The sequence below is a fragment of the Microcebus murinus genome, chromosome 1 (genome assembly GCF_040939455.1).
Source record: "Microcebus murinus isolate Inina chromosome 1, M.murinus_Inina_mat1.0, whole genome shotgun sequence".
NCBI lineage: Eukaryota > Metazoa > Chordata > Mammalia > Primates > Cheirogaleidae > Microcebus > Microcebus murinus.
This window is the reverse complement of record NC_134104.1, coordinates 3,800,784-3,828,399: the sequence shown is the minus strand read 5'-3', so window position 1 is coordinate 3,828,399 and position 27,616 is coordinate 3,800,784. Positions and strand designations below refer to the sequence as shown.

General features: G+C 59.2%; 1 protein-coding gene across 1 annotated transcript; it reads right to left on the bottom strand.

Annotated features, from left to right (window-relative positions):
* Positions 1 to 27,616, bottom strand: RIPK4 (receptor interacting serine/threonine kinase 4). The gene is made up of 8 exons (XM_076000036.1): positions 27,369 to 27,616; positions 18,453 to 18,744; positions 13,603 to 13,751; positions 11,316 to 11,365; positions 8,934 to 9,092; positions 8,111 to 8,214; positions 6,542 to 6,806; positions 1 to 2,530 (listed from the first exon to the last, which is right to left on the bottom strand). The coding sequence occupies exons 1-8, from the start codon at positions 27,548 to 27,550 to the stop codon at positions 1,371 to 1,373; spliced, it is 2,361 nt and encodes a 786-aa protein (XP_075856151.1). The 5' UTR covers positions 27,551 to 27,616; the 3' UTR covers positions 1 to 1,370.

Here is a 27,616-nt window from a genome sequence, read left to right as displayed (position 1 = left end):
TTATCGACATCAAACAGGACTTTATTTTTTGCTCTTCTTCTAAGGCATTCCATATAAGAGTAGCAGATGTAGTAAAAGCACAATGAGGCATATTAAAACATAGCCAGTTCTAACAGTGTGGATATTTCTTGTCATGGAAAAGAAGTATCCTGCCCACAGATTCACATTAACATACATGGTACATTAATATCAATCTCTGTATCATACACAAGACCACGGTACATGTTTGCACACAGGGTCATGTTCTGCAACAAACTTGTTCTAATAGTAGTATTCAGAAGGCACCCCATGGGACACAGGTGACAATGACATTACAAGGCCAGATGGTCAAACCTTTCCCATCCAAGAGCTGCTTTGGGGTGACACCCCGTCACAGGTGCGCAGGGGAGCCATTTGCAAAGCAGGTCAGAAATCCCCTCTGAGACCCCAAACACAAATCCCCCTCAGTACAACCATTTTACCAAAAATGAGAGCTGGAAAGAGACCAGAGGAGTGACTCAACTAACTAGATAATACTGTTTTATAACTTCAGTCCAAAACTGAAGTTATAAAGTGAGAATTTGTTAAATGACTTTTCACAAGTGGCTCTGGAATTCCATTGCACATTTCTTGTGCAACAAGAAATGCACAATCACAACTAGCATTGTTGGGACGTGTGTGTGTTTGCCCCTCGGGAACTGAAATAAGGACAAACTGGGAGATAAAAGAGTTGGCCACACACATATCCCAACAATGCTAGCTGCTGTTGCTCATTTCTCGTTGCATAAAACATGATTGTTTTTAAAGCCAACCCTGACTTTAGTCACTGCTAAATGACTAGACTATCCAACGATAGGAATGTTTTTAAAAGGTTTTAAGAAATAGTTGATATGGTACTCATCTATTAAAGATATTTTATAAAATGAGAATTCCACTGAAACTTTGAGACAAATGCTTCTCTGCTGGCAACCGTGTATGAAGATGAGAAACAGTTCTTCCTGCACCTCTTGCTCCAGACCAAGGTGCTCCGAGCAGTCAGGCGGCAGCTCGCCTGGGAACAGAGTGGACCTGTCCTTGCCTGGGGCTTTGCCACTGCTCCTGTAGGAGCACAACGAAATGTTCCGACGCACTGTCCCTTCCGACACCAGGGGCTTCCGTCGGCAGATGGGTGAACGGCCAAGCACATTTTAGCCACCTTCACTCGGCGGCCACACACCTGTCAGCAGGGCCCCGCTTCCCAACGGCACCTGTCACCTACACTCGGTCAATGTCTTGGCAAGCCGTGACAGGGCGCATGGAGCTGCCCTGTGCAGCATCGTTCCGTCCCCACGAGGAACACACAGCGGGACAGGAGCCGCCGCGCACGGACCCCCGTCCCCGAGGGCAGCAGGCTAGGTCTTGCTCCGCCGCAGCAGTGTGGCAGGGGAGCCCTGGCCACCCTGGAACTTGAGGCTCTGCAGGTTGATGTGTGCCCCGTGCTTGATCAGCGTCTCCACCGTCTGCCCATGCCGGCCCTGGGCGGCCAGGTGCAGCGCGCTGAGCCCCTGCGCGTCAGGCAGGTCGATGACGTCGGCGCCGACCAGCGCCTCCACCACCTCCGAGTGTCCCAGGGCGGCGGCCAGGTGCAGGGCCGTCTGGTCCAGCGGCCCACGGGCCAGCACGTTGGCCTTCTCCTCGAGGAGCAGCTTGACGGTGGCCAGGTGTCCGCTGCGGGCGGCCAGGTGCAGGGCGGTGCAGCCGTCCGCAGTCACGGCCTCCTTGCTGGCACCCCGATGCAGCAGCAGCCTGGCGGTGCTCGTGTGCCCCGTCTCCGCGGCGACATGCAGGGGCGTTTGGGCCAGCAGGCTGCAGACGTTGACATCGGAGCACAGGTCGATGAGGATGCGGGCCACGCGGTAGTGCCCGCGCTGGGCGGCCAGGTGCAGGGGCGTCCTCCCGTCCAGCGTCTGGGCGTTCACGCTCACCCCCGGCTGCTTGGCCAGCAGCTTGACGATGGGCAGGTGGCCCTGCCAGGCGGCGTAGTGCAGCGGCACCCAGGCGTCCTTCCCCTGCAGGCTCACGTCCACGCCGCGGCGCAGCAGGATGCGCACGATGTGCTCCTGCCCGTGCTGGCAGGCCACGTGCATGGGCGTGCGGCCCTCGAAGTCCACCTCGTCGATGGAGGCGTTCTTCTCCAGCAAGAGCCGCGTGCTGCTCTCGTCCCCGATCTGCGCCGCGAAGTGCAGCGCCGTCCACTGGTCCTCGTCCTTGGCGTTGACGCTGATCTTCCGGGCCAGCAGGAGCTCCACCACGCCGCGAACCCTCCGCTCCACGGCCACGTGCAGCGGGGTGGAGCCCTTCCTGTTGGTGAGGTTGGGGTTGGCGTTGTTCAGCAGCAGCCACTTGACGCAGTCCTCCTGCCCGGCCTCCACGGCCAGGTGCAGCAGGCTGGCGCCGCTGTCCAGCACCAGGTCCACGTCCTGCGGCTGCAGGATCTTCATCAGCTTGCTGGTGTCCCCAGACACGATGGCGTCCACGAGCTTCTTCTTCTGGATGTCTGTGGTGCCCAGATCTGCGGGGAGAGGACAGGCAGGCAAGGGTCAGAGCGCAGCCGTGCACCGGTGACCTTGTGCGCTGCGCCCACACACCACCATGCAGAGTAAAAACCAGGCTGGCTGTCCTGCAGGGCTGTGATTAGATAAAGGAAGTAAGACTCCTTTGGTGCTTAGAGATGGCAGAGACTGCAACGTTCCTTCATTAGAGAGAGGAAAAAAGCTGACTTCAGGATGCTCAAGTGGGAGGGTCGCCTCAGCCCAGGAGTTAGAGGCTGCAGGGAGCTATGACAATACCACTGCACTCCAGCCCAGAAGACAGAGCAAAGCCCTGTCTCTTAACAAAAAAAAAAAAAAGAAGAAGAAGAAGAAGAAAAGAGAAGAAAAGGCATAGGCCACAAGGCCAGGCAGGAGCCCCTCACTGAACGCCCTGCCAGCCCCACAGGGAGCCTGCAAAGCTGGTGCCCGGAGCTGCCAGGGGCATCCAGCTCCCTGCCCCCTTCGAGACAGCACTTCCTGTCCTGGGGACACCAGGGGAGTTTTCTACGATAATCCTGAAAGGACCGAGCCTCCCATTTCAGGGGGACCGTGAGTCCGGCACATGGGATGAAACGTTCTGTTTCACACAAAAATCCCACCTCGGTGCCTGGAGTTTGACTCCACGCAGACAGGCCCCCTCCTCCTCCTCACGGGCAGCAGCCTCAGGCGCTTGGACGAGGCGGGAGACGCTGTCAGATTTGGTGCGTCCACACTGACACTTTGAGTCTCGCCAGGGAGCAATCATCTCCAGATGTCATTAGAGAGTAGGTTCTAGAACGCACTTCTCCACGGGAGACAGTGATGTTTCCTTCCAATTAGCCTCTGACTCGGCCCTCGCTTTCCTCCTGCACCCTGCTGCCCACTGTGGACCTCCAGCCAGACCAGGTCCTCCCTACCCCTGCCTCTGTGCGGTGTATCCGTACCCCAGAATGCCCTCCCTCACCCCCACTATTCCACTAAACATCCCAGGAGGCCTGTACGATCCAGAGGAAGTCCTCCCTTTCAGAAGAGTGTCCCCCTAATCCACTAGGAGAAACACCCCAGCCCCACCCCGACTCTGGGGCTCTCAGCCCTGGCACTCAACCTCGCCTCCTTGCACTGCAGCCGGGTGTAGACACCCCCATTTACACAGGGACAGGCCGGGACCACACCGAATCCCCGAAGCTGGCAGAGAGCTGCAGCACTCTGGAACAGCGACAGGAAAACAGGGATGAAAAGATAAGATTAGCTAGCTGAGGAGGGCCCCACCCTCGCAGGTGGTTACAGAGGTGGCCAGGGTGTCGTAACCTCCAAGGGCACCCAACGAGGAAGTGCGGGTGTCTACCCGGCGCCGACTGAGCAGGGGGCTGCAGGGCTGGCGTACACAGGAGAGAAAGCTCTGCAGGCCGTGGGGCTCACTGGCTTCTCCACCCTGCAGGCCTGAGGTCAGCGTCTGTCCCGGGGCTGGCGCAGGTGAGACCCCACTGGCACAGACGGGTGGCACGGCCTCCTCTCCTTCCAACCTAGCGACCCCGACAGAGTCGCTCCAACTGGCACAGACGGGTGGCACGGCCTCCCCTCCTTCCATACCTAGTGACCCTGACAGAGCCGCTCCAACTGGCACAGACGGGCGGCACGGCCTCCTCTCCTTCCAACCTAGCGACCCCGACAGAGCCGCTCCAACTGGCACAGACGGGTGGCACGGCCTCCCCTCCTTCCAACCTAGCGACCCCGACAGAGCCGCTCCAACTGGCACAGACGGGTGGCACGGCCTCCCCTCCTTCCATACCTAGCGACCCCGACAGAGCTGCTCCAACTGGCACAGACGGGTGGCACGGCCTCCCCTCCTTCCAACCTAGCGACCCCGACAGAGCCGCTCCAACTGGCACAGACGGGTGGCACGGCCTCCTCTCCTTCCAACCTAGCGACCCCGACAGAGCCGCTCCAACTGGCACAGACGGGTGGCACGGCCTCCTCTCCTTCCATACCTAGTGACCCCGACAGAGCCGCTCCAACTGGCACAGACGGGTGGCACGGCCTCCTCTCCTTCCAACCTAGCGACCCCGACAGAGCCGCTCCAACTGGCACAGACGGGTGGCACGGCCTCCTCTCCTTCCAACCTAGCGACCCCGACAGAGTCGCTCCAACTGGCACAGACGGGTGGCACGGCCTCCCCTCCTTCCATACCTAGTGACCCTGACAGAGCTGCTCCAACTGGCACAGACGGGCGGCACGGCCTCCCCTCCTTCCAAACCTAGCGACCCCGACAGAGCCGCTCCAACTGGCACAGACGGGCGGCACGGCCTCCCCTCCTTCCAAACCTAGCGACCCCGACAGAGTCGCTCCAACTGGCACAGACGGGTGGCACGGCCTCCCCTCCTTCCAAACCTAGTGACCCCGACAGAGCCGCTCCAACTGGCACAGACTGGTGGCACGGCCTCCCCTCCTTCCAAACCTAGCGACCCCGACAGAGCCGCTCCAACTGGCACAGACGGGCGGCACGGCCTCCCCTCCTTCCATACCTAGTGACCCTGACAGAGCCGCTCCAACTGGCACAGACGGGCAGCACGGCCTCCCCTCCTTCCAAACCTAGTGACCCCGACAGAGCCGCTCCAACTGGCACAGACGGGTGGCACGGCCTCCCCTCCTTCCATACCTAGTGACCCTGACAGAGCCGCTCCAACTGGCACAGACGGGTGGCACGGCCTCCCCTCCTTCCATACCTAGTGACCCTGACAGAGCCGCTCCAACTGGCACAGACGGGCGGCACGGCCTCCTCTCCTTCCAACCTAGCGACCCCGACAGAGCCGCTCCAACTGGCACAGACGGGCGGCACGGCCTCCCCTCCTTCCATACCTAGAGACCTGGACAGAGCCGCTCCAACTGGCACAGACGGGCGGCACGGCCTCCCCTCCTTCCATACCTAGTGACCCCGACAGAGCCGCTCCAACTGGCACAGACGGGTGGCACGGCCTCCCCTCCTTCCATACCTAGCGACCCCAACAGAGCCGCTCCAACTGGCACAGACGGGTGGCACGGCCTCCCCTCCTTCCATACCTAGTGACCCTGACAGAGCCGCTCCAACTGGCACAGACAGGTGGCACGGCCTCCCCTCCTTCCATACCTAGCGACCCTGACAGAGCCGCTCCAACTGGCACAGACGGGTGGCACGGCCTCCCCTCCTTCCATACCTAGTGACCCCGACAGAGCCGCTCCAACTGGCACAGACGGGCGGCACGGCCTCCCCTCCTTCCATACCTAGTGACCCCGACAGAGCCGCTCCAACTGGCACAGACGGGTGGCACGGCCTCCCCTCCTTCCATACCTAGCGACCCGGACAGAGCCGCTCCAACTGGCACAGACGGGTGGCACGGCCTCCCCTCCTTCCATACCTAGTGACCCTGACAGAGCCGCTCCAACTGGCACAGACGGGTGGCACGGCCTCCCCTCCTTCCATACCTAGAGACCTGGACAGAGCCGCTCTAACTGGCACAGACGGGCGGCACGGCCTCCCCTCCTTCCATACCTAGCGACCCCGACAGAGCTGCTCCAACTGGCACAGACGGGTGGCACGGCCTCCCCTCCTTCCATACCTAGCGACCCCGACAGAGCTGCTCCAACTGGCACAGACGGGTGGCACGGCCTCCCCTCCTTCCATACCTAGCGACCCCAACAGAGCCGCTCCAACTGGCACAGACGGGTGGCACGGCCTCCCCTCCTTCCATACCTAGTGACCGGGACAGAGCCGCTCCAACTGGCACAGACGGGTGGCACGGCCTCCCCTCCTTCCAAACCTAGCGACCCCGACAGAGCCGCTCCACCAGCACGAGCATCTGTGGATTTGTGGATTTGCGCGCAGAGAGCTAGTCACGCCGCTGACGCCCAAGATCACTTAGTTGAGGGAGAGAGCACGGTGTGCGCCGGCCAGGTCACGGCCGCTGGCTGCGGCACACACTCCCGCCGCCCCGCGCCCAGCCCTCCTCTCCAGGACGCGAGTCACATCCGGCACTCACCGCCCGTCGAAGGCTCTCTCTCGAAGGACAGCGACAGCGAGCCCCTGGAGGAGAAGGCCGAGTCGACGGAGGACACGCCCGAGAGCCGCTTGCCGCTGCCGGACGAGGGCAGCCTGGACTCGGAGGAGCTGCGGCTGAGCTCCTCGGGGCCCTCGATGGTCTGCGAGATCCCGGAGTCCAGCTGGGACAGCAGCTCGGAGAGGCTGTAGTCGTTGTCGAAGGTGGGGGCGGAGGCCCGCTTGAGCCGCGTGGACACGGGCATCGGCTGCAGAGGGAGAAGGGCGGCGGTGAGGACCCCTCCACACACCCTGCTTGGCCCGTCTGCCACACGAGCACGGGAGGACACGGAGGGGCCGGGAGGAAGGACAGGCTCCGTGGGCGACGCAGACAACGGAGCCGCCGGTCACCACACGCACAGCGGGGGAGCCCAGGGCCCCGGGCCTCGCTGGGTCTGCCCGGCACGGCACAGATGTTGGAAGGAAAAACTGGCTTCGCAAAAACGGAAAGCCCAGCCCCGCCGGCGGCGGCACCCACGCAGCGGCGCTACCCGGGCACGAGGCAGACCATGCGCAGGCCGCGGAGTGCGGCCCGGGAGTGGCTGGACGGCGTCCACCCACAACAGCCACTTCAGCCCGACACAAAGGGAGGAGACGGGACCGGGCCAGGGCCCCCCTGTCGCCCACAAGTGGGACCTCTCCCTGGAGCCGCGTGGACAGGGTGGGGGCGGGCGCCAGCTGCAGGGACAGCACGGTGACCCAACCCGCTACATATGGTCGGCCCTTTGAAAGGCTGAGTGGACCACAGGAGCAGAATTCTGGGGACTGACTAGACTCTGACGGTTTCCCTCCCTTCTTCCCCGACTCACGGCCGTTTGTCCCAAGTCCCTGCTCTCTGCGGGAACAGCCAGAAGCCGGAGCTTGGCACACGGAGCTCCACTGTTGCCTGCCGTGCTCCCCTCACTGGGGGCCAGGCTGCCTCGTTACTGCCACCTCCCCGGGCACCTCCGCCCCCAGCTCTCACGGCCACACCCGCCCCCATGCTCAGAAAGTGGGCGCATCCTAAGTGTGCAACCTTAGGCCTGGGGCCGACCGCCCAGCCCCAGATAAAGCATTATAGAGCAGTTTATCAGGCATCACTTTGCAGGTCTGTGACTGCCTTACGGGGTGCCTGGCCGGCCCTGGACTTGGAGCTTCTTATCGCGTCTTATGTAACCAATGTGCACCCATGTGCACACACAGCACAGACCATTCACGAGCAGTTAAAAGGTGACCAGATCCTCGCGCCAGGGGTGCAAAGACACCCAGACACCCGCTGTTCCCGCCCTGGGCCCAGAAAGGGCCGGGCCTTCCGACCCCGGGGTTCAGAGCGAGTCCCATGAGCAGCTGCTTAACGCCAGGCCCCGCGGGGCAGCATCAGGCAGGGGGATCTGGAGCCACGTGAGGCACCTGCTCCTCTAGTGGCGCCGGGCACAGCTCCAGGCCGGCAGGGAGCGTGACGGGAGGAGGGGCGGTTTGGGAACACCACCGTGGAGCCAGGGAGACCAGGACGCCGCGGGAAGAGGCCCCTCACCTCGCCCCTGGGGTCCGGTGGGCTCTTCACATCCGCCTCTTGAGCCGTTTCTTTCACTTCATCGTCGGGTTTTTCACACAGGTCCTCGGTTTCAGAAGTAATTTCTTTTGGGGAGAAAACAAAAAGGAGCGTGTCACTTGGATGAGGACATCTGCGGACGTTCCACTGACATGGGGACAGATGAGGCGTTGCCAAAGCCCCCGTGCCGTGCACTGTTGGTGATGACATGTCTCATGCAGGGTGTCCCAGGCTCGCCCTGGGCAAGCTCAGGGGACCCCACATGGGCGAGTGGCCGGCCAAACCACCAGTGGGTCCCCACCGGCACCCACCAGACTCAGAGCAGAGGCCTTCCCCGGGGAGCCCGCCCGCCAGGTGCACCGGCACAGAGCTGCCTGCAACCTGCTGTTTGCAGCTGCGTTTTAAATCGATTAATTTTGATTTCCTCAGGGTTACTTTCCTATCCAAAAGACACCTGCTCCATGAGGTCAAGACCTTCTTTGGCCAAGTCTCCTGGAAGATGCATGGCTGTGTTGGAACTTGAGGCAGGGCCTCCGGGCAGCAAATTCTGCCCTGGCCGGGAGCAGGAGGTGCACGGCTGGAGTTGCCCACTGGGCTCCGGCCGCCCCATCCCGCTTGGAGTGCTGGAGGCCTCGGGCAAGAGCCAGGCCAACGTGTCTGCACCGGGCCCATCTGGGCCCACCTGTCTCTGGGTTTACGTCGTTTCCCATCCGAGCCTGGTCCGCGACCCCTCCCGGCCATCAGCTGTCTCCGGTGATACCAGCAGAATGTTCTGGGGAGACGGGGACCCTCTCGGGGCGCTCACCTTGGAAGGTGGGCCGCTCCCGCGGCTCCTCCCGCCAGCACCGCTGCATGAGGCGGATGAGGTTGCCACAGGCGCGCGGCCTGGCTCTGCAGACGGGCGGCAGCTCCGGGCGGTGGCCCTTCACCACCTTCACCATGATGTGCAGGATGTTCTTCTCATCTGCAAGGGAAGGCACGGCGTCAGGGGGCTCTGCGGGGCTGGGGGCCGGCTTCTCGTCTCTCGGAGGAAGTGCCAAGTGTGGGATCGTCCTCGGGCACAACGGGACACGTCCTCGGGAGACGGCTTGCCTCCCTTTGCAAAGCTTAGAGCTTCCCGAAACCCTTCTCCTTACAGGGCACACTTTCCCCATTTTCCTGGTTTTAAACACTGCCCCTTTCCCCGGGTTACGAGCTAGAAAGCGGAGTCAGTGTGTTAGGTCATAGGGCAGATCCTCCGGGGCGTCCAATGCAAAGGAGAACATCTGATGAGACACGGAGCCCACCACAGGCGGCCACACTCACAGGCCGTGGGCCACGCCGTGCAGGCCCACGTGGGCCCAGCTCTCCCCACGGCGGTGAAGAATCTCCCTCAATTCCAATGCCTGCCCCGAAGCTCAGGGCCCGGCAGGCCATCCAGGGCTGGGAAGTGTAGTGAGGGCTCACCTGCCCCCTTTCCCACTTCCTTCCAAAGCATGCAGGGCTCTATCATCGCACTATTACTAATATTATGGCCACAACTCCTTCCATAACTAGGAGCGGCCCAAGGTCCTTTTCTGCTCAGCCTAAATAAAACCACACGGCCTGTGCAGCTGGACTCCCCCGCCCCACAGCTCCAAACACGCCCACGGGACGGCAGGTCATCGGAGAGGCAGGTGCACATCAGCGGGCACGGAAATCAGCCCCCGTCACCCACAGCTGCCAGGATTCTACACTTTCCCGGTAAGCCTTGCACAACACATACCTGAAGTATCTACATGTTATTTCCACGATAACGCAGACTTCACTTCCAAAACCAACAGGTGCAATAAATAAAGCGAAACTGAACACCTGGAATATTTTCAGACACAGGTGCCTTGCACTCCTGCACCTCGACCCCTACTATCTATCTGCCAAGCAATAAAACACGACGGCCTCGAACCTCGACGTTCACGCCGTACCTGGCTGCAAGTGTCACCTCTATCAGACAATCTCACGCCACCTGGCACGTGGTCACATTCAAAAGCAGTCGGACCACAGGCCTCCGTTGGGAGAACGCAGGCCAGGGAGGAAAGGGGGGCCGGCGGGCAGACAACAGACCCCAGCTCGCTGGGAGAGGCGTGTCAGAGCACACGCCATCCTTTCTACCCGGATTTTAAAAAGCTGCCAGGACACTCTACATCTTGCAATGCTCGGAAGGTCCTCGCTTTTTTCATGTGACGACTCCCACTGCTGCCTCAACCAGCCAGGGGCTCCCAGACTGTGGGCCACACTGTGACTCACCTTTATATTTGGATGTTTTTGGTCACGCCACAAAATATGATGAGTAGCCCAGAAATGTCTATAGAAGAAGAAGGAATCTTTCTCCCATGAAGCTAAAACGTACTCCGTTTTTACGATAAACAAGTCAAGGTATGAAAGCTTTGAGGGCAGAGATCGGAAAGGCAGCTGTCTGGCAGGGGAAGGAAACCGCCGGCGCTCGAGCTGGGCAGTGGGGACCTGGTGCCTGCGTCCAGATGCACGGGACGGTTTTGGAGACCGGCTGCCCGGCCACGTGGACGGACTGAGCACCACGGAACTGGATGCTCAAAAACAGCTAACATGGTAAATTTAGGTTATGCCTATTTCACTGTAATTTAAAAAAAAAGAAAAAATATTAACTGGAAATATCCATAACGGTAAATCCAGAGAGACAGAAGCAGCTGAAAGGGCTGCCAGGCGCTGGGAAGAGGGAGGGAAGGAGGGTGACTGAGTAATAAATAGGCCAGGGGCTTCTTTGTAGGGTTATGAGAATGTTCTGGAACTAGACAGTGGCGATGCTTGTGCAACACTGTGAATATGCTTAATGTCACCGGATTACACACTTTAGATGGCCAAAATGATAAATTTTATGACATGTGTATTTCACCAGCAAAAAAATTAGCTGGCACCTAGAACATTCCACTGACGGCACGCCTGCAGACCTGTGCTTTTCCTGCATGCAAATGACACCACAAGAGTGCTCTGTCAGCGCACGGGAAAACCTACGATGAGGTGGCCGCGGTCACCCGGACTGGCCGGGCAGGACAGAGCAGCGCCCCCACCCTGAGGACAGCCCTGCGGGCCCGGCCGGAGCAGCACAGCACCCACGGAGTGCGGCTCCCGGGACAGAGAAAGTGCAACGCCTCCCAGCAACGACAAACCTCTACACCTGGGGACGTCCACTCACCTGCAAACGGCTTTTTCTGTGTGAGCACGCCCCAGATGACGATGGCGAAGCTGGAAGAGAAATTGGCACGTTAGCGCCCGGGAGCGGGGTGGGGGTCGGGGGTCAGGGAGTCTGACGCACAGCAACCGGGTTGAAGGAAAGCACCCCACGCCTTCCAAAGAGAGAGGATACCACGGTATTCCTCGTGAGTCTTTCTGGGGGTCCCCTCCACTGCTGGACCCTGAGCTCAGAGGGAGAACGGCCGTGAGCTCAACTCACCCCCCCAGGCACCGGGCAGAGGGCAGGCGGCACCGGGCAGAGGGCAGGCGCTCCGGCCCTTGCTGAGTAAATGGATGAATGGCGGGAACTCCCGCCCCCACCCCTCCAGTGACTTCATTCTTGGAAAACACAGATTCAGGTTCTGAGCAAAACACTCCTCACCAGGGCCGGCTGGGACTTCGCCAGAGGCTGTTACAGAAAGTGCACAAGAAGCACCAGGCCGCAATCCAGAGGGACGGCCCAAAGCCTTTTTTGGCTTTTTAGGAATGTATATACATATATAAGAGACATGTTTATATTTTACATACATATTTAAAGTACTACTCTGGATATACCAAAAAAGAGCCCCATCTTGATAAATTCTTCTTTTTTTTTTTGAGACAGAGTCTCAACTCTGTTGCCTGGGCTAGAGTGCCGTGGTGTCAGCCTAGCTCATAGCAACCTCAGACTCCTGGGCTCAAGCGATCCTCCTGCCTCAGCCTCCCGAGTAGCTGGGACTACAGGCATGCACCACCATGCCCAGCTAATTTTTTCTACATAGTTTTAGCTGGCCAATTAATTTCTTTCTATTTTTATTTTAGTAGAGATAGGGTCTCCGTCTTGCTCGAACTCCTGACCTTGAGTGATCTGCCCGCCTTGGCCTCCCAGAGTGCTGGGATTAAAGGTGTGAGCCACTACGCCTGATAAATTCTTCAAAAACAAAACAAAACACCCAGGAGTTCAAAAACTGAGCCACCACCGGGCACCAGGTTGATGACATGGGCTGTTTGTAGATACACAAGAATCCACCATTGAAAGTTCACTGAAATCTGCAAGTTCAAAAGTTGAAACTCCCAACTCTAAAACAAACAGGAAGTATCTCATTTCCCCGAGCTCTACAAGCTGTGACTGGTCCCCGAGGTGCCATTCAATCCTCCGCGGGCTTGCTGCTCACAGGCAGGCTCAGCACGCACAATGGTGGCTGTCGAGCCAGTCGGCCAGCACTGCGGGCGGTGACAAAAGGGTGGGGAGCAAGTGCTCGAGGGCTCGGATCAGAGTCACAGCACACAGGACCCAAGCCAGAGAGAGGCTGAAGTGCACCCACACTCTTCCCTCCGTCTTTTCCGCTCCGGATGTGTGATGGAGACCGTCACGATTTGAAAAAGGAAGGGACCGAGTGACCTGGGGGCTGTCACCCAGGCACACATATCCCACTGACGTTAGTTTCCGAGCAGCCTCTCCCGCCGATGTTCCTCACCAAAGGGAAGTGATGCGGCCGGGCGCAGTGGCTCACGCCTGTAACCCTAGAACCCTGGGAGGCCGAGGCAGGAGGATCGCTCAAGGTCAGGAGTTCAAAACCAGCCTGAGCAAGAGTGAGACCCCGTCTCTACTAAAAATAGAAACAAATTAATTGGCCAACTAAAACTATATAGAAAAAAGTAGCCAGGCATGGTGGCGCATGCCTGTAGTCCCAGCTACTCGGGAGGCTGAGGCAGGAGGATCGCTTGAGCCCAGGAGTTTGAGGTTGCTGTGAGCTAGGCTGACGCCATGGCACTCACTCTAGCCCGGGCAACAGAGTGAGACTCTGTCTCAAAAAAAAAAAAAAGGCGAGTGACACCAGGAGGTGTGAGCTGCTCACGCCACAGAATCGGAGTGAATTCTGGAGCCCGATCCATGTGCACACAGACACCTGGACCACTCGGGGCAGCAGCTTCTCCCAACAGATGAGCAATAAACCCACGTTTCATAAAAATGCCAGAGCCTTGACAGGGCAGGGCTGTCAGTCCGGTTGTAGCTGGCTGCAACAGGCGCCAGTCACGAACACTGTCCTCGGCCAGCGACACTCACAAGAGAGAAACGTCTCCTGTGTCCCTGGGGCAGCCCGTACCGCTGGCTAACGCCCCGAACCCCACGAGCACGCCCCGTCCACGTGGACGGGACCCACGTCTGACTGGCACAGCAAGCTGCCGCTCAGGACGAGAAGCATCGGGGTTTCAGAGCTCCCAGCCCCACCAGGGGTGGGGGACGGAGGGCGGGGGCCGTCACACACCTGTAAACGTCGTGCTTGGTGTCGAAGAGCCGGCTCTTCTCCCGGATGCGCTCTGGGGGCAGGTAGGCGATGGTGCCGAACAGGCCGTCCATGCTGAGGTCGTGCGAGTGGGACAGCCCGTTGCACTTGGCCAGCCCGAAGTCGGAAATCTGCAACACAGCAGTCAGACCCGTCAGGGCTGTCTCGCCAGGCCTCACGGGCTTTGGGACACTTTATCAAAAGCGCCCCTCTGCAACCTCGGGGGACACAGTGGGAGGAGGTGCCTCTCCAGGCAGCCAGGCCCCATGGCCGGGGCGGAAGCAAGTCTGGAGGCGTTAAGAGCAACGAGGTTGATTGACGGAGGGAAGAGAACAGTGCGCTTTGAGGAAGGAAGGGAGGGCTGGGAGAGAGGGCTCAAGAACTACAGACTTACTTCCGCAAGGCATCACACGCTTGCCACTGTGGTTGACAGCCCGAGTCAGCATGAAGGGAAAAGCAACCCTCAGACTGTCAGGTAAAGGGGGACACGTGACAGTCAGGTCTGCCTGCCAAGGGATCCGGTTATGCAACCGGCCAGCCGGCCAGCTGGGGAGGCGGGCAGGCGGCAGCAAGCCCTTTAAAGGGAGACACCCCAGCCGCGGCCCTTCAAAGCAAACAAATCGCACACCGCGCAGGGGTGCAGCCTCTTCCACCCGGGACGCCTGTGACGGGCAGACGCTTCTCGCTGGTTCCTTCACCACACACGTGCGATTTGAGCAAAGGCCTGATAAACACCCCTGTCGGCAGGGCCCACCGCTCCAGGAGTGCCGGACGCCAGCCCCCTGCCGCTGCAGGAGGCAGGTCTCCTCTAAGGTGTCCCTAAAGCTCATTTAGGCCAAAGCCGGGGCCTCCTCCCCAGAGCCCCGGCTGACCTGGCAGGACTCAATGCGGGGCACCCCTTTCCCCTCCCCCAGCAGCGCCCAGCGTAGAGACCTTGTGGGACGAAGCCACAGCTCATTAGCATTAATGGAACCCCGGTCTACGTGGAAAACGGCCTCTATTCTCCTTCCAGGCTTATGGATTTTTTTTTAAAGCCTTTTAATCATCTCCTGGGCCTCTCCTCAAACACACCTAGAGAGCCATAGGAAACCGGCTGAGTCAGACCTTTAGTCTGGGCTGGCCGAGCCCACAAGGTGAGCCAATGGGCCTGGCGTCATCACCGCTGAGCGACAGGGCGGTGACTGGGCTCCCAGCACATCTGCAGTGGGGGTGGGGGGAAGAAAGCTCTCGGGGACGGGCGCCCCAGGGTGAGGCACAGACCCTGGGCTGTCCTGTGGCCCTTGAACCTGTGCAGCCCTCAAGAGACACCCCCACTCCAGTGAGCAAACTGCCCGTTCCGGAAGTAAAGCCAGCCCCCCATCCTGTACATCCCGAAGGCAGCTCAAAGCCGGGAGACAGAAGGAGTCGTTAACTCTCAAAGCAAATCACGCCCAGAGGAAGTTTCCGTGCCGCCATCAGCAGCTTGAAACGGTTTAGATTCAGAAATGAGAAGGACCAGGATGCGGAGATCTCACCTTTTCTCTGTCTGTCACTGTCAGATACACCCAGCCACTCCCAAATATATTTGGTGAGAAGAAAATGAGCAGAAATTCTCTGTAAAACCTCTAGCATCAAAATGCAAACTCGGAATTCAGAATGTGGGAGGGTCACCGACCCCCCAGCACACGGCCCTTTGAGGTCAGGGTCTGGCTGGACGGGACCACGCCAGCCGCCGGACAGACAGGGTAGAGGACCAAGCCATGTGACCCCCTGAACACAGTGTGGTCCGGGCAGACGGGGCATACAAATGCGGCCTGAGTTCTAGACCAGGGTGTTTCATTCTTAACTTGAAACTGGTCACAATATTTTAATGTTGAAATGTTTAATATTGAATACTATATCAAGCATTAGCTTAAAATATTAAGTATATTTAACATTCTTTGCAAAGCAGGTGGGTGCTGTGAAATTTTCGGCTCCAGTCCCGCTAGGTACAGAAAGGTAGCTGGCCTGGAGCGGCAGCTTAGGACCTGAGCTCAAGATTCTAGATTAAAGTCGTCTTGCTTGAAATAACTGTCTACTAGGCAAAGCTTCCACGTTTTGTCTTCAGGGACAAAAGCGCTGCCTCTTGGAACCCTAAACGCACACTCCCAGGCACCCCCCATACACCCCAGGCGCCGTGTCTAAGAATAAAAGAAACACATAAATACATTTTTCTGTTTGCTTTTGGGCTTCTAGCAGCACGATGACTAACACGCCTGATTAAGAAGGGCATCACACACGAGCAACCTTTCCCAGGGCCCGCCAGGGTACACGGGGCGCTAGCGTGTCCCAGGGTAACACGCAGAGGCGTGTCACTTCCTGTCGAACTAGAATGGTTCCCACCAGGGCCTCAGCGGCTTGCTCCTTAGCCGTCCTGGGCTCCCTGCTGACACCCGACTCCACGGAGTCTTCACCTGCAGAGCCAGGCGTTTCCAAGTAGAGGGGGGAGGCTCTGACCGGCGGGGACAGGACAGGCAGGAAAGCGAGCCCACGGCGCGAAGACGGTCTAAGAACAGTACTCACTCCCGCACTGGGCAGGCAGTGAGTGCCCACTGTGTGCCCAGGGCTGGGGAAGACGCCCAAAGCAATAGCAACACCCCGACTTGGAAGAGATCATCTGCCGGTGCCAACAGCAGCAAGCCCTGCTCAGCGAGCACTTCTAGGGGCCGGGCACTGCGCTGAGCGCTTTATCGTAATGACCTTCACCACAATGTAGCGACAAGTACGATCACCATCAACCCCCCATCCCCGGCTGCTCACCCCCAGGCTGGGTGACAGGGGCTGGCCTCAGACACACCTGTCCAACCACACCTGCGTGCCTGGCAGTACCCGGTGCACACTCAACAGCAGCCTGAGAAAAAAGCTCCTTCCAAGAGCCTCCTCCCGTCTCCGCAGCTCCGTTCTTTCTACTCCAGCTGTGCCTTCTCCCTCCCCGGCACGGAGACCCAGAGTTTCCCAGACTTTCCTTGGGCTCCTTCCTCCACCCTAAAGGCTCTTTCTTCTCCCACCTGCACCCCCGACTCCTGACTCCGTCTGAAGGCCCGGCCCCAGAACCCCACCCCCATCCCGGGGGCTGTCCCCACGCCCTGCCGGCCGGCCACTCGCTCTGCCCCATGTCACACAGCAGGACGACCCTGGCCGCTAACCTAACCCGAGCCCCAGCTTGGCGAGAGCTGGAGGCCACCGTGCACCCCGCGCCTCTGCCGGCTCCCGCAGGCGAAGGCTCCGGCACACAGGACCCGCGTCACTTCCCTTCCTGGTGCGAGGTGCACGCAGGAGGGCAGAGACTTTACTGTTCGTTGGGGGTCCCCAGGACCGGCGCCACCTGGGAAGAACCCCAAGAGCGCCAGCCCCAGGTGGAGGCGCCACGGGTGACGCCCAGCCCCGCCAAGCACCAGGAAACGGAATCCCAGGGCTCCCGGGACGTGAGCAGACCCCAGAAGCCACCCCAAGGCTGATCCCAGCCGAGGCGCTGGACTTCTATCCCTGGACTTCTATCCCCGCTTCACTCAGCAGGACGGCGCTTCCACCTGCCAGCTAGACTCTCATCACCCAGCAATACCCACCTGCGAGACAGCTCACAGTCACGGCCCCAAGTGAAATATCATCACCCGCCGTGCCAGGTGCTCTGCACGGCCAGAGTCTGGGCGTGGGGCTCAGCCGGGACATGGCGCACGGGCGACAGCTCCCCGGCCCCCGAGAGTGCTGGGGCTCGGCCAGGGAAATGGCGCAAGGGCCACGGCTCCCCGGACCCCGAGAGTTCTGGGGCAGGGCCAGGGAAATGGCGCACGGGCCACAGCTCCCCGGACCCCGAGAGTGCTGGGGCAGGGCCGGGACATGGCGCATAGACCACAGCTCCCCGGACCCCGAGAGTACTGGGGCAGGGCCGGGTCTGGACCCAGGTCTCTCCTAACTAGCCGACAGAGAGGCCCAGAGGCGCATGCAGCCAGGAATGGCAAAGCAGCCAAAGCACGGGGGCAACTCCTCTGCCCGCCCCACACGGACTGGAAGTGATTTGCCCCGGGCTCTGGGCTCCTTCTCACTCCCAGGTCGACAAAACCGCACCATGTGGACCAGCACGTAGCCCCAGGCGTCCTGAGAGCGTGCAAACATGACCACACGGGGGAAAACCACATGTGTCACCCATGGCATTGGCAACAGTACAACCCTGGACACAAAGGCCACCAGGGGAGAAACAAGGAAACACAGCCCCTGCGGAAATGCCGCTGTTAACACCTGCCAGCGCCGGGCAGCGAGGGCCGGTTTTCAGTTATATCATTGCTTGTGCTTTTCTGTCTTACAAATGTATCAAAGAAGAAAAAAATGCAAGCTCCCAGGCCTTGCAATCGTATGACATCCTGCCCCGCGACACTCTCCCCTGCAGGGCTCCTTCCACAGCACCCTGCGGGCCCCACTGCAGCACACCCCACCTTCCCACCACCACAGCCCCAAAACCACTGGGGGGAAACACGGCCCTTCGCCGCGGAACCCGAGGTCCCGCAAGGATCTGGTCCGCAGCCTGACTTCTAATTTCCTAAGACGTTAAGAATGGAATCCATAAGCCCATAATCTCTGTTTCCAGCATTGGTCACGTGCAGGATTGGGGGAGCGCCCCAATGTCACAGGGCCCATCCTCCAGCTCCACGATACAGGGTTACACCAACCATTGCACTCAGACCCCCACTGTTCCTACTGGGGAAAGGCCCGGGCCTCGAGTTCCTTCCCCCGGAAGAACGGCCTCCTTTCCCACCCATCCTGACCTCAGGGCCACCCCGGGGACCCCCTCCCTGCAGACGTGCCCGCCCGAGGCCCACCTTGACGTGGTAGTGGGCGTCCAGCAGGATGTTGGCGGGCTTGAGGTCCAGGTGCAGGAGCGGGGGCGACATGCAGTGCAGGAAGTTCATGCCCACGGCGGTCTCGTGGGCGATGCGGAAGCGCAGGTCCCACGGCAGCGGCTCGGAGGCCAGCAGCTTCTCCAGGGAGCCGGTCTCCATGTACTCCATGACCAGGCCGACCGGCTCGCGGCAGATGCCGTACACGGGCAGGATGTAGCGAAACTTGGCCATCTCCATCTTCTTGGCTTCTTCCAAAAGCTCCATGCGCTCCCTGGAAAAGTCCAAAGGTGTGAGGGACACGCAGGGGTCTCCCGGCCACAGACAGGGCGCACCCTGACCGGAACGCGACCGGCCCCGGGTGGCCGGAGAACACTCAAACGCACGCGCAAGGGACACGCTTTGACGTCGGCTCTCTAAACGCCGAGCCCTGCAGACCCTCGGCCCGCAGGCTGCTCAGACACACCTGGGCCTCCATCCTGCGGCTCTCAGAAGTGAGAAGAGACATTCTGACGGCCCCGGCCAGCGCCCGGGCTTTGGGAGGCTGCAGGTACGCACTGGCAACCCCTCTCCCGGGAGGAGGGAAGAGAAGCGCACGTCCGACTCAAAGCTCTACCCACTTACCTATCCCAGGACCCAGCTCACCTTCTGAGTTTAAGCCTGGTACCGTGGCTGGCCCAGTTACTCCTGAATCCCACCGCACACGCTGATGCAACAGAACACGGCTGGAGCACGGAGTGCCAGGGGCCAACTCCAGCCAGCCACCGCTTTTTTTTTTTAATAAAAAATGTAAAATTTACATAACACAGTATGTATCATTTTGATCTTTCAGAAGGGTTGAATTCCATGGCACTACACGCTTTCACACAAAGTTGTGTAACCACCACCACCACCGTCTACACCCACAACTTCTCCATCATCCCAACACACACTCTGCTCCCATGAAACACTGACCCTTCCCCTCCCCAGTCCCGGGCGTCCTGTTTCCTACTTTCCATCCCTCTCTATGAACTCGCCTCCACTGGGTCCCTGACATGAGTGGAATCACGCAATATCTGTCCTTCTGTGTCCACCTTGTTTCACTAAAACCGTGTTTCCAAGGTCTATTTGCAACGTAGCATGTATCAAAACCTCCTCCTCTTTATGGCTGAGTGACATCCCACCGTGTGAACACGCGACGCCCTGCTTTTCCCTCGTCTCTGGGGAACAAGGCGACACATCTGCGCACACTGGCGTACAGACATATCTGTCAGAATCCTGCTTCCGATCCCTGTGGATGTGTACTAGCAGTAGGATTGCTGGGTCAAATGCCACTGCGTGTAACTGCTGCCCACAGCCTGCCACCTGTTTGTGTAAATAAACTTTTACTGGAAGCCGGTCTCACCCAATCATTTACATATTGGCCTTAGTGGCTTTCGCTCTTCAAGGCAGAGAGGCGTCGTTGCCACAGAGGCCCTGTGGCCTGCAGAGCCGAACACACTTACTCTCCAGCACTTCCCGGGGAGAGTCCGCCAGCCCCAGGCCCCTGGTCTCAGGCCGCTTCCCCGGTGCAGGCTGAGTTTCCACAGACTAGAATCCCAGTGCAAAGGTCTGCATTAGCGGTCAAGTGTGTCCAAGTGCATTCGGGGCACAAGGCTGAATCCCACAAGGACATGTCTTGGCCACAGAGGATCGGGGTCAGCGGCTGTCAATCACAGACTTGGCAGAAAGCGCTCAGGAAGCTGGCGGGAACGCAGGCTCCCAGGCCTTGCCCTTGTTTCCCGGTTGGGTGGGCAATGGGCTAATAATAACAACAAGCCCCCTAAGCCGCACCGGGCAAGGCCCGACTACTGGAGCTGGGAACTGACCGGCTTCATGTCCACAAACTGGCCACAGGCAGCAGGCCGGGGCGGCCCCGGGGGACTCCCCCAGAAGGGGCGTCCGGAACGAGCCCCTGCCCAGGACCCGACTGCGGTTCCCACCTCAGAGCGGCCACAAGGAAGCCGCTAGCCCACCAGAGGATCGGAAAATGCATCTGTTTCTTGCTGATCTGATCTACCACAGCCCCCCTTGCAGTCAGGAAAACACTTCCCCTGCAGGAAGGACGGCAGGCCAGGAGGAGCGCCCGGGGTTCTACTGTCCACCAAAAGCTCTTCCCTGTGTGAGGCTCTCGGCCCCTCCGCCCGTCTCTGCCGGCCACAGCGCGAGCCCTGCACTGGGAGCAGGGCCCATGACGTTCCTAGGAGATGACCCCAGGGTGCAGCCCGCTGGTCTCAACTAGGGGTGATTCTGCCCCCAGGGGACACTGGGAAACATCTGGAGATGCTGACATCCTGGCTGTCACAACCAAGGGATGCTACTAAACGCCCCACAGTGGATGGTCCCAAGTGTGAGAACCGCTGGTGTAAACCAAGTTAATGCATTCACGGCCAAATTTAAAACAAACCACTACAGGGCTGGGATCCTAGCACTCCCGGAGGCCAAGGCGGGAGGATTGCTCAAGGTCAGGAGTTCGAGACCAGCCTCAGCAGCAAGAGTGAGACCCCCGTCTCCATTAAAAATAGAAAGAAATTAGCCAGACAACTAAAAATAGAAAAAATTAGCTGGGCATGGTGGCATACGCCTGTAAGTCCCAGCTACTCGGGAGGCTGAGGCAGGAGGATCGCTTGAACTCAGGAGTGTGAAATTGCTATGAGCTAGGCTGACACCACGGCACTCTAGCCTAGGCAACAAACAGAGTGAGACTCTGTCTCGGAAAAAAAAAAAAAAAAGGAATAAAACAAACCACTACAGTCTGGAAGCAGCACGTAAGTACTCCCAGCATTTACCTTACCCTTAAACTGCTCCATCATGGACAGGTGTTTGCTGTGCACCCACCAGGTGTTAGACCTGAAGGCCAAGAGGCCCCTTCCCTGCCCCCACGGTGTGCACGCTCACCTTCCACGGCAGAAGATGGAGAATTGCAACAGAAAAGAAGTGATGTTGAACATCTAGGTCATTTGAAGGGAAAGTCCAGGGGCCTGGGGGGCGGGGGCTGAAGTCAGAGCAGAAACAGTAGCAGGGAAGGGAAGGCTCTGGGAGGAAGAGCCCTGCAGGGGGCTGGGTACCCAGGAGGCTAGGAGTGGGGAGGAGGGACCCACAGAGCAGCCACAGCCTAGAGGAGACTCAGCCACATGGTGAGGACAGATAGATGTGGGAGGAAACCTGCAGGGACCACCCCATCTCTACCAGGAGTCACTGCAGTTCCCCTCCTGGAGGTGAGAGCACCCCAGCAGGGGTGGGGGGATGTGGGGGGATGGGAAAGTCAAGAGTTTGTATGAATACACTCAAGGAGCCGAGAACCCCTTAGGAACAAGTGCAACAAGTACCAGGAATGAATCATTAAATTACTGCAAGGCAAAGATGCACTTAACGTGGCTTGCTTTCTTAGCACTCTGTTAAATGACCGAAATTCATAGAAAACAAGATGTCGAGTGTGGGGTGCTGGCCTGCAGGGGTCCCTGGGCCAGGCTGAAGGGCTGCCCCTTCCAGCGGGGAAACTCCACAGTGACAGGTTCCCGTGTGCCCAGGACAACCAACCCCCTCTGCAGCCTTGGGGCTTAGCCAGGCACTGGGACCCCACTCCAGCTGGGTGACAGTCCAGACCAGGCTAGTGGGACTCTCAACCCTGTTCCCAGTCTCAACAGACATCTGCAAAAAGGAAGCAGAGGGCCACATGCCATTCTAGCACAGCATCTAAAATGAAACCGGTCACCCAAGGAGAAAGAAAAGGGCACCTCTCATCTCCCTCCTTCCCTGCTCCTTTGTTATTTAAACCAGGACTAGCACAGCTAGCACCGCTAACTCCCAAGCTGTAGCACCTGGGACTCAGTACCCACAGCTGCTTCTGTTGTGTCCTGCTGTTGTGGCCAGCCTGCCACCCCTCCCCTACCAACCAGCCTGGGCGTCCCTTCTGGGGCGCTGTGCCCAGGGGCACTGGCAGGAAGACCTCCTGCAGGACTTAGACCCACTTCAAACTTAGAACCGCACAAGGCACAGCCTCCTCTGAGGGACGGTTTGAGGAGCTGCCAATTCAAGTGTTTACAGGCCGGCCACAAACAAAGGGTCCTTTTCCAAGTAGACATTCCCAGAGTGTCCCCTCTAAGCCACACCTCACAAACACACATGTATTTTGAGAACAAAGTCAATTAAAGGAAAGCTGAATAGCTTATTAAGGGGAAGCTCTGAGCCGCTCTGCAGATAAAGTGTTGCTCTGCAGATAAAGTGTTTTCTTCCATTTGCCCAAAGGGCTTAATGCATAAAACCCAGGTGATTTCAGATTGCAGAGCTCGCTCATTAGTGACTTTTAACAGCCACCGGCTGGCAGCAGATCACACCTGCCTCCCCGATGCACCAAGTTCAGCAAGTTCTCCACTCTCTCCTGCCCGGGGCCCTTTCCGCAGAACAGAGACCCCATTTACCTTATTTAAAAAGAAACAAAGAGCATCCAAAGCTGGTTTGCTCCCAAAAGCTGATCCCAGCTCAATCTCCCAAGGGAGTCTGCACCAGCTTCCCACGACTGCCTGTGGGGAGCCGGGTAAGATCCCCCCCTCACAGGCCACACCTTTCTGGACATTTCCCCAAGGAAAATCAGCCTAGTTTACGGGACAAATCGCCTTTCCCCGGAAGGAACAGCACCAACAGAAATGCCTTGGGGCAGACAGGACTCCAGGGAGGAAGAGGGTCCCGGGACCACCCGGCGACAGGTCACAGTCCGGGAGCAGGGGCGGTGGGGGCTCCCTCCCACGCCAGCCCGGATTTTGTTTAGAAAGGCGAAAGGCGAGGGCATCCACAGAAACTTTCCTACCACTGACTATTTTGCACCCAATGAGCCAAAACTCAAACAGCCCCATCCTTTCAGGCTTTCTGCAATTGCTCCAGGAAGGCACACCCTGGGGTGCCCCGTGGCTTTCCAAAGCTCCGGCCCTTCCCGGGTCAGGTGTCGCCCGCAGCATTTGCAATTCGATAAGCCTGAAAAGGGCCTTCTCGGGAGCCTGGGGAAAGGCATTTCCGATAAGGGAGACTGGACGATAAGGGAGACAGGAGGAAAGAAAGAACCCACCAATTGCCTTTTGTCAACGGCAATTCTTTTTAAAAGACTTAAAAGCCGTTTTTTCCCACTAAGCGGTGCTTCTGGTTGATGCCGACAACCACACACAGGGAACTGCCCATTTCACCCCGTTAACACCAGGAGAGATTCTGACACCAGCCCAGGGAAGCCCAGGTCTCGGTCAGGTCCGCAGTCGAGAAATCACATTTCTCACTGTTAATAATAGAGAAGAGGACGTTTCCGGGGCACCGAAGCCCCTCACGTCTTAATTAAAACACCGCCCCAAAGCCGCGGCGGCCGCCAGTGCAGCTCGCCAGTGCAGCTCGGCTCAGGCACCCCAGCCAAGTCAGTTTTCCCAGCAGGAACGGAGAAAGCGCCCCACCCCCCGCCCTTGGAACCCCCTTGGGTTCCAGATGGAAGATCTCAGGGCACTAACAGGACCAACTGGGGGTTCAATCTTTCAAAGACACACCTTCTCACTCAGCCGCATTGACATTAATTCGGATTTCCTTCTCATTTGGGGCCAGCCCAAGTGTAGTGGCCCCCGCCAGGGAGGGCACTGGGGCAGGGAGAAATAGCACCACTATCACCACACCAATCATTTTTAAAAGAAACTTCCTAAAGAGGCCACAGGGCTCTCCGGGCTGAGAAATTCCCAGGCAAGCTGCGGTCTCCCTCTCCGCACGACCGCGTCTGGGAAGCGGGGAGGAACGGTGGGCAGGGTCCCCTGAAGCGGAGAAGCAAAAGCCAAGAGAGGGAAAAAGGACCGGGCGGGGGTGAGACCTGTTCGGGGAGCAGAGCTCCGCTGGAGAAACCTGGAAACCTCTGGGAAGAGGCAGCCGGAAAAACGCACTCATCGCTTGTTAGCTGATGCCTCTGAGCCAGGCCTGCCGCGCACCAGTCCAATTACTTTCGTTCCCAGGGCGCCTCCGAGGGGTTCCCACACTGCTATTTTTAAAACTGACAAGAATCGGGCTTGTCCGATTGTCAGCTCTGTAGCTGCAAACCCGGGGTTTGCTCGGGCTCGCCCCGACTAGCTGGCGAGCTGCTCCCGGGCCAGGAGCTTTGCTGCTCTGAGCCTCCTCTTCGCTGGGGGCTGGCAGGGGAAGAACAGGTCTTTGGGGGTCACTTTATTCTCTCCAAACTGGTGGCAGCACCCACCGGACACTCCACCTGAGGCCCTAAGCTCCCTACAGTGGGGGAACTCGGATCAATGGGGTCACTTCCCAGGGGGCTTCCATGGGTGTCCTTTCAGGCACAGGATTGCATGCTCCCGTGGCGGCAGCCAGTTTCTCAGGGGAGCCCCTGGAGGAGCCAGGGATCAGGGCGGGCTACAGCCAGGGGGTGATAAAGGCTGGGGACAGGGCAGCCACAGGGAGCCAGGAGGTCCCAGCCCACCCTGGGGGGCAAGCAGCCCTGGCCAGTGAAAATGGGCTTGGCCCACACATGTACCTATGCGACAAGCAGAGAGGGCCATAAATGACTCTGATCACCATGGATAAAGGCCCAGACCCATGTGGCAGTGGTGAGGGGTGCCATCCTTCAAATGGGTGAGGCAGGACTCAGCCAGAAGGGGTGCAGGGCTGGGGGGTGCACACAGAGACCCCAGGAAAATCCTATTCCCCAAGCCAGGGAATACCTTGCGAAGACGGGGGCTGGGGTAGGAGGCGACTCATCAAAACAGCACTGAAAAACTTGGCAGGACGAGTAGCACGACTATCTCAAGGCTTAGGTGCAGCCTCGCAGGACCGCGATACAACCGGCTCCCCCTGGAGGGCAGCAACACCCACGCACATTCCTAACGAGGACCTCAAGCTGAATACCGTCAATGATTAACCTGAAGGAGTCGACTCCTTTACTAAGAGCAAGAGCAGGGGGTTTGACTGTCTTTTTCAATCAGATAAATCAACCACTGCTGCAAACGTGACAAAACTCCAGCCTGCTCCGCTGGGCCCAGCAAAGTGCAGGAGGTAAAACGCTTCCTGCTACAGGCTGACCTCCACCTAGCCGCCCAACAAGCCAGCACCTGCCCGCCTGGGCAGGGCAGGAAAGGCTTCCAGTTAAAGGACAAAACACTTTTCAAACCAGGCTATGCAATATCCTAAGCGACCCGCCTCAAGTGGAGAAACCCTACCTTGAACTAGGCCACCCAAGAAACAAGGCACCGGTCGCTGGAAATAACAGATTCTACGGATGCAGGCTGGTGAGTCAGCCTGGGGCCGTGCCTGTTTACTCTGCTCTTCCGATCCAAGAAGCTGCTGTTAAAATCTTCCCTGATGAACAAAGCTCACTTGGACTAGGAGACTGCATCGGACAACCGCCCCCAAAGAGCATAAACATGTTCCTACCGGGAGGGTCTACCCTTTCAGAATCTAACCACTGCCTGGTATTCAAAGTGGTTTGGTTTTCATCAAAACAACCACAGCGCCCCTCCCGGCCTGAGAAGTCCCCAGGGTCTGGGCTCAGCCTCAGCAAGCGTCTCACCTTGAACTAGTGGTAGTTCAGATAAGCATCACCACTCTCCTGAGGTTTCCAAGAAACCCTGGGTTTGAGGGTTACAGAAAAAGCCACCGATCTACTCTGTAGTCTCCCTAGCCTCAGAGGCAGTTACTGGGCATGGGCAGCAGCACAGTGCCACCTGGACACAGCATCACAACCATTCTTTGGAAAAGCTGGGGCTCAGAGGCCCAACCGCTGGGTCAGGCCTGCATCTGCAACAGGCCTCCCCGGCAGCAAAGGCTAGGTGGGGTTTAAAAGGAACTGCCTTTTGGGGGTGTGTGCGTGTTCAGGGCTGACCACATAAGGGAACTGCCAGGTTACACACATTGCAACTTCATGCAGTGTGCGAGTTTCATTAAAGGACAAACGACTAAAACGCGCTAAATTGAAGCGTACATACAAACTATTAAAACTCAACCATAAACGGTGAAATCCACCAAAAAAAAAAAAGTTGCTTTTAAAAAATCTTCTTCCTGACCCAAAATCATGCACACACCACAATCGACCCGCCGAATTTCACCGGGGCGGCTCTCGTCTCCGCCAAGGCGAGCGAGCGCTCCTGCTAGGGAGGCAGGCAGGCTGCGCCCGGCGCAGGAGGGCCCCGGGGCGCCGCGACGGAGCGGGTCGGCACAGGACGCTTCCCCAGAGGTTGGCTTTCGAACTGAAGTCAGCCAACGAGGCTGCAGCGAGGAAGCGCGAGGCGAACCGGACCCCGGGCCCCTGACCGACCCCCCGAACCGGGCCCAGCCCGGCGGCACCAACGCGCAAGCGCCGGGGCGCTGACAAAGCCTCGCCCGAGCCAAGCCGGTGCTTCCGACCGAAATAATTACCGTCTTACACCAATTTGTGCTCCAGCGCAAATTACTGAGTAAGTGGGACGGAGTGCAACTCCACTCACAAAGCCCAGGTGCCCGCACGGCAATTTCTCTAAGCCGCGCGCAGACCGCAGCGCCCAGGGGGGCCCGGGCCGGCCGATGCGCCTCCGAGCGGCGCGCGTCCACGGAGCGGGGCGAGCTCGCGACCCTGGAAATCCGGGCCACGCGGGGTGTCAGGTAGCCCGACGGGGCACCCCAAAACGTCCCGAGGCCCCCCACGGGGCCGCCCGCCCGGGCCCCGACGCGCAACAGATCCTGAGCTCCCCACAGCGCCGCCGCGTCGGTCCGGCCCGCTAAGCAGCGCAGACGCTGCCGGGGGCTGGCGGCCGCGCCGGGCGCCTCGTTTCCCCCAGGCTGCTCCGGAGGTGGCTCCAGGGGAGAGGAGGACCCCGCACCCAACTCCAGCCCCGGCCGGGCCCCCGCGCCCGCCCCAGCGCCGCCGCCCGGGCCGCTGACCTGTCGTCGACGTGCAGGCTCGGGGAGCACTTGATGGCGAGCCAGGTCTTCCAGTGGACGTGGCGCACCTTGTACACCTGCCCGAAGCCGCCCGAGCCGACCTTCTCCCAGCCCGCGAACTCGCCCGCGTCGAAGGTGCGCAGCAGCCCCAGGGCCCACGGACCCCCGCCGTCGCCCTCCATCGCGCGCGTCTCCCAGCCGCCCGGCGCCGCCGCGGCCGCCCAGGTGCCCAGGTGCGCTCCGCCCCG

Bases quoted from the DNA above. Each gene is read 5' to 3' on its own strand.
- RIPK4 (XM_076000036.1), bottom strand. From the start codon at position 27,550: ATGGAGGGCGACGGCGGGGGTCCGTGGGCCCTGGGGCTGCTGCGCACC. The intron at 13,752-18,452 runs GTGGGCCTCGGG...GCTGTGTTGCAG, and splicing joins ACGCCCACTACCACGTCAAG to ATTTCCGACTTCGGGCTGGC. The intron at 9,093-11,315 runs GTGAGTGGACGT...CTTCCCTTGCAG, and splicing joins ACAGAAAAAGCCGTTTGCAG to ATGAGAAGAACATCCTGCAC.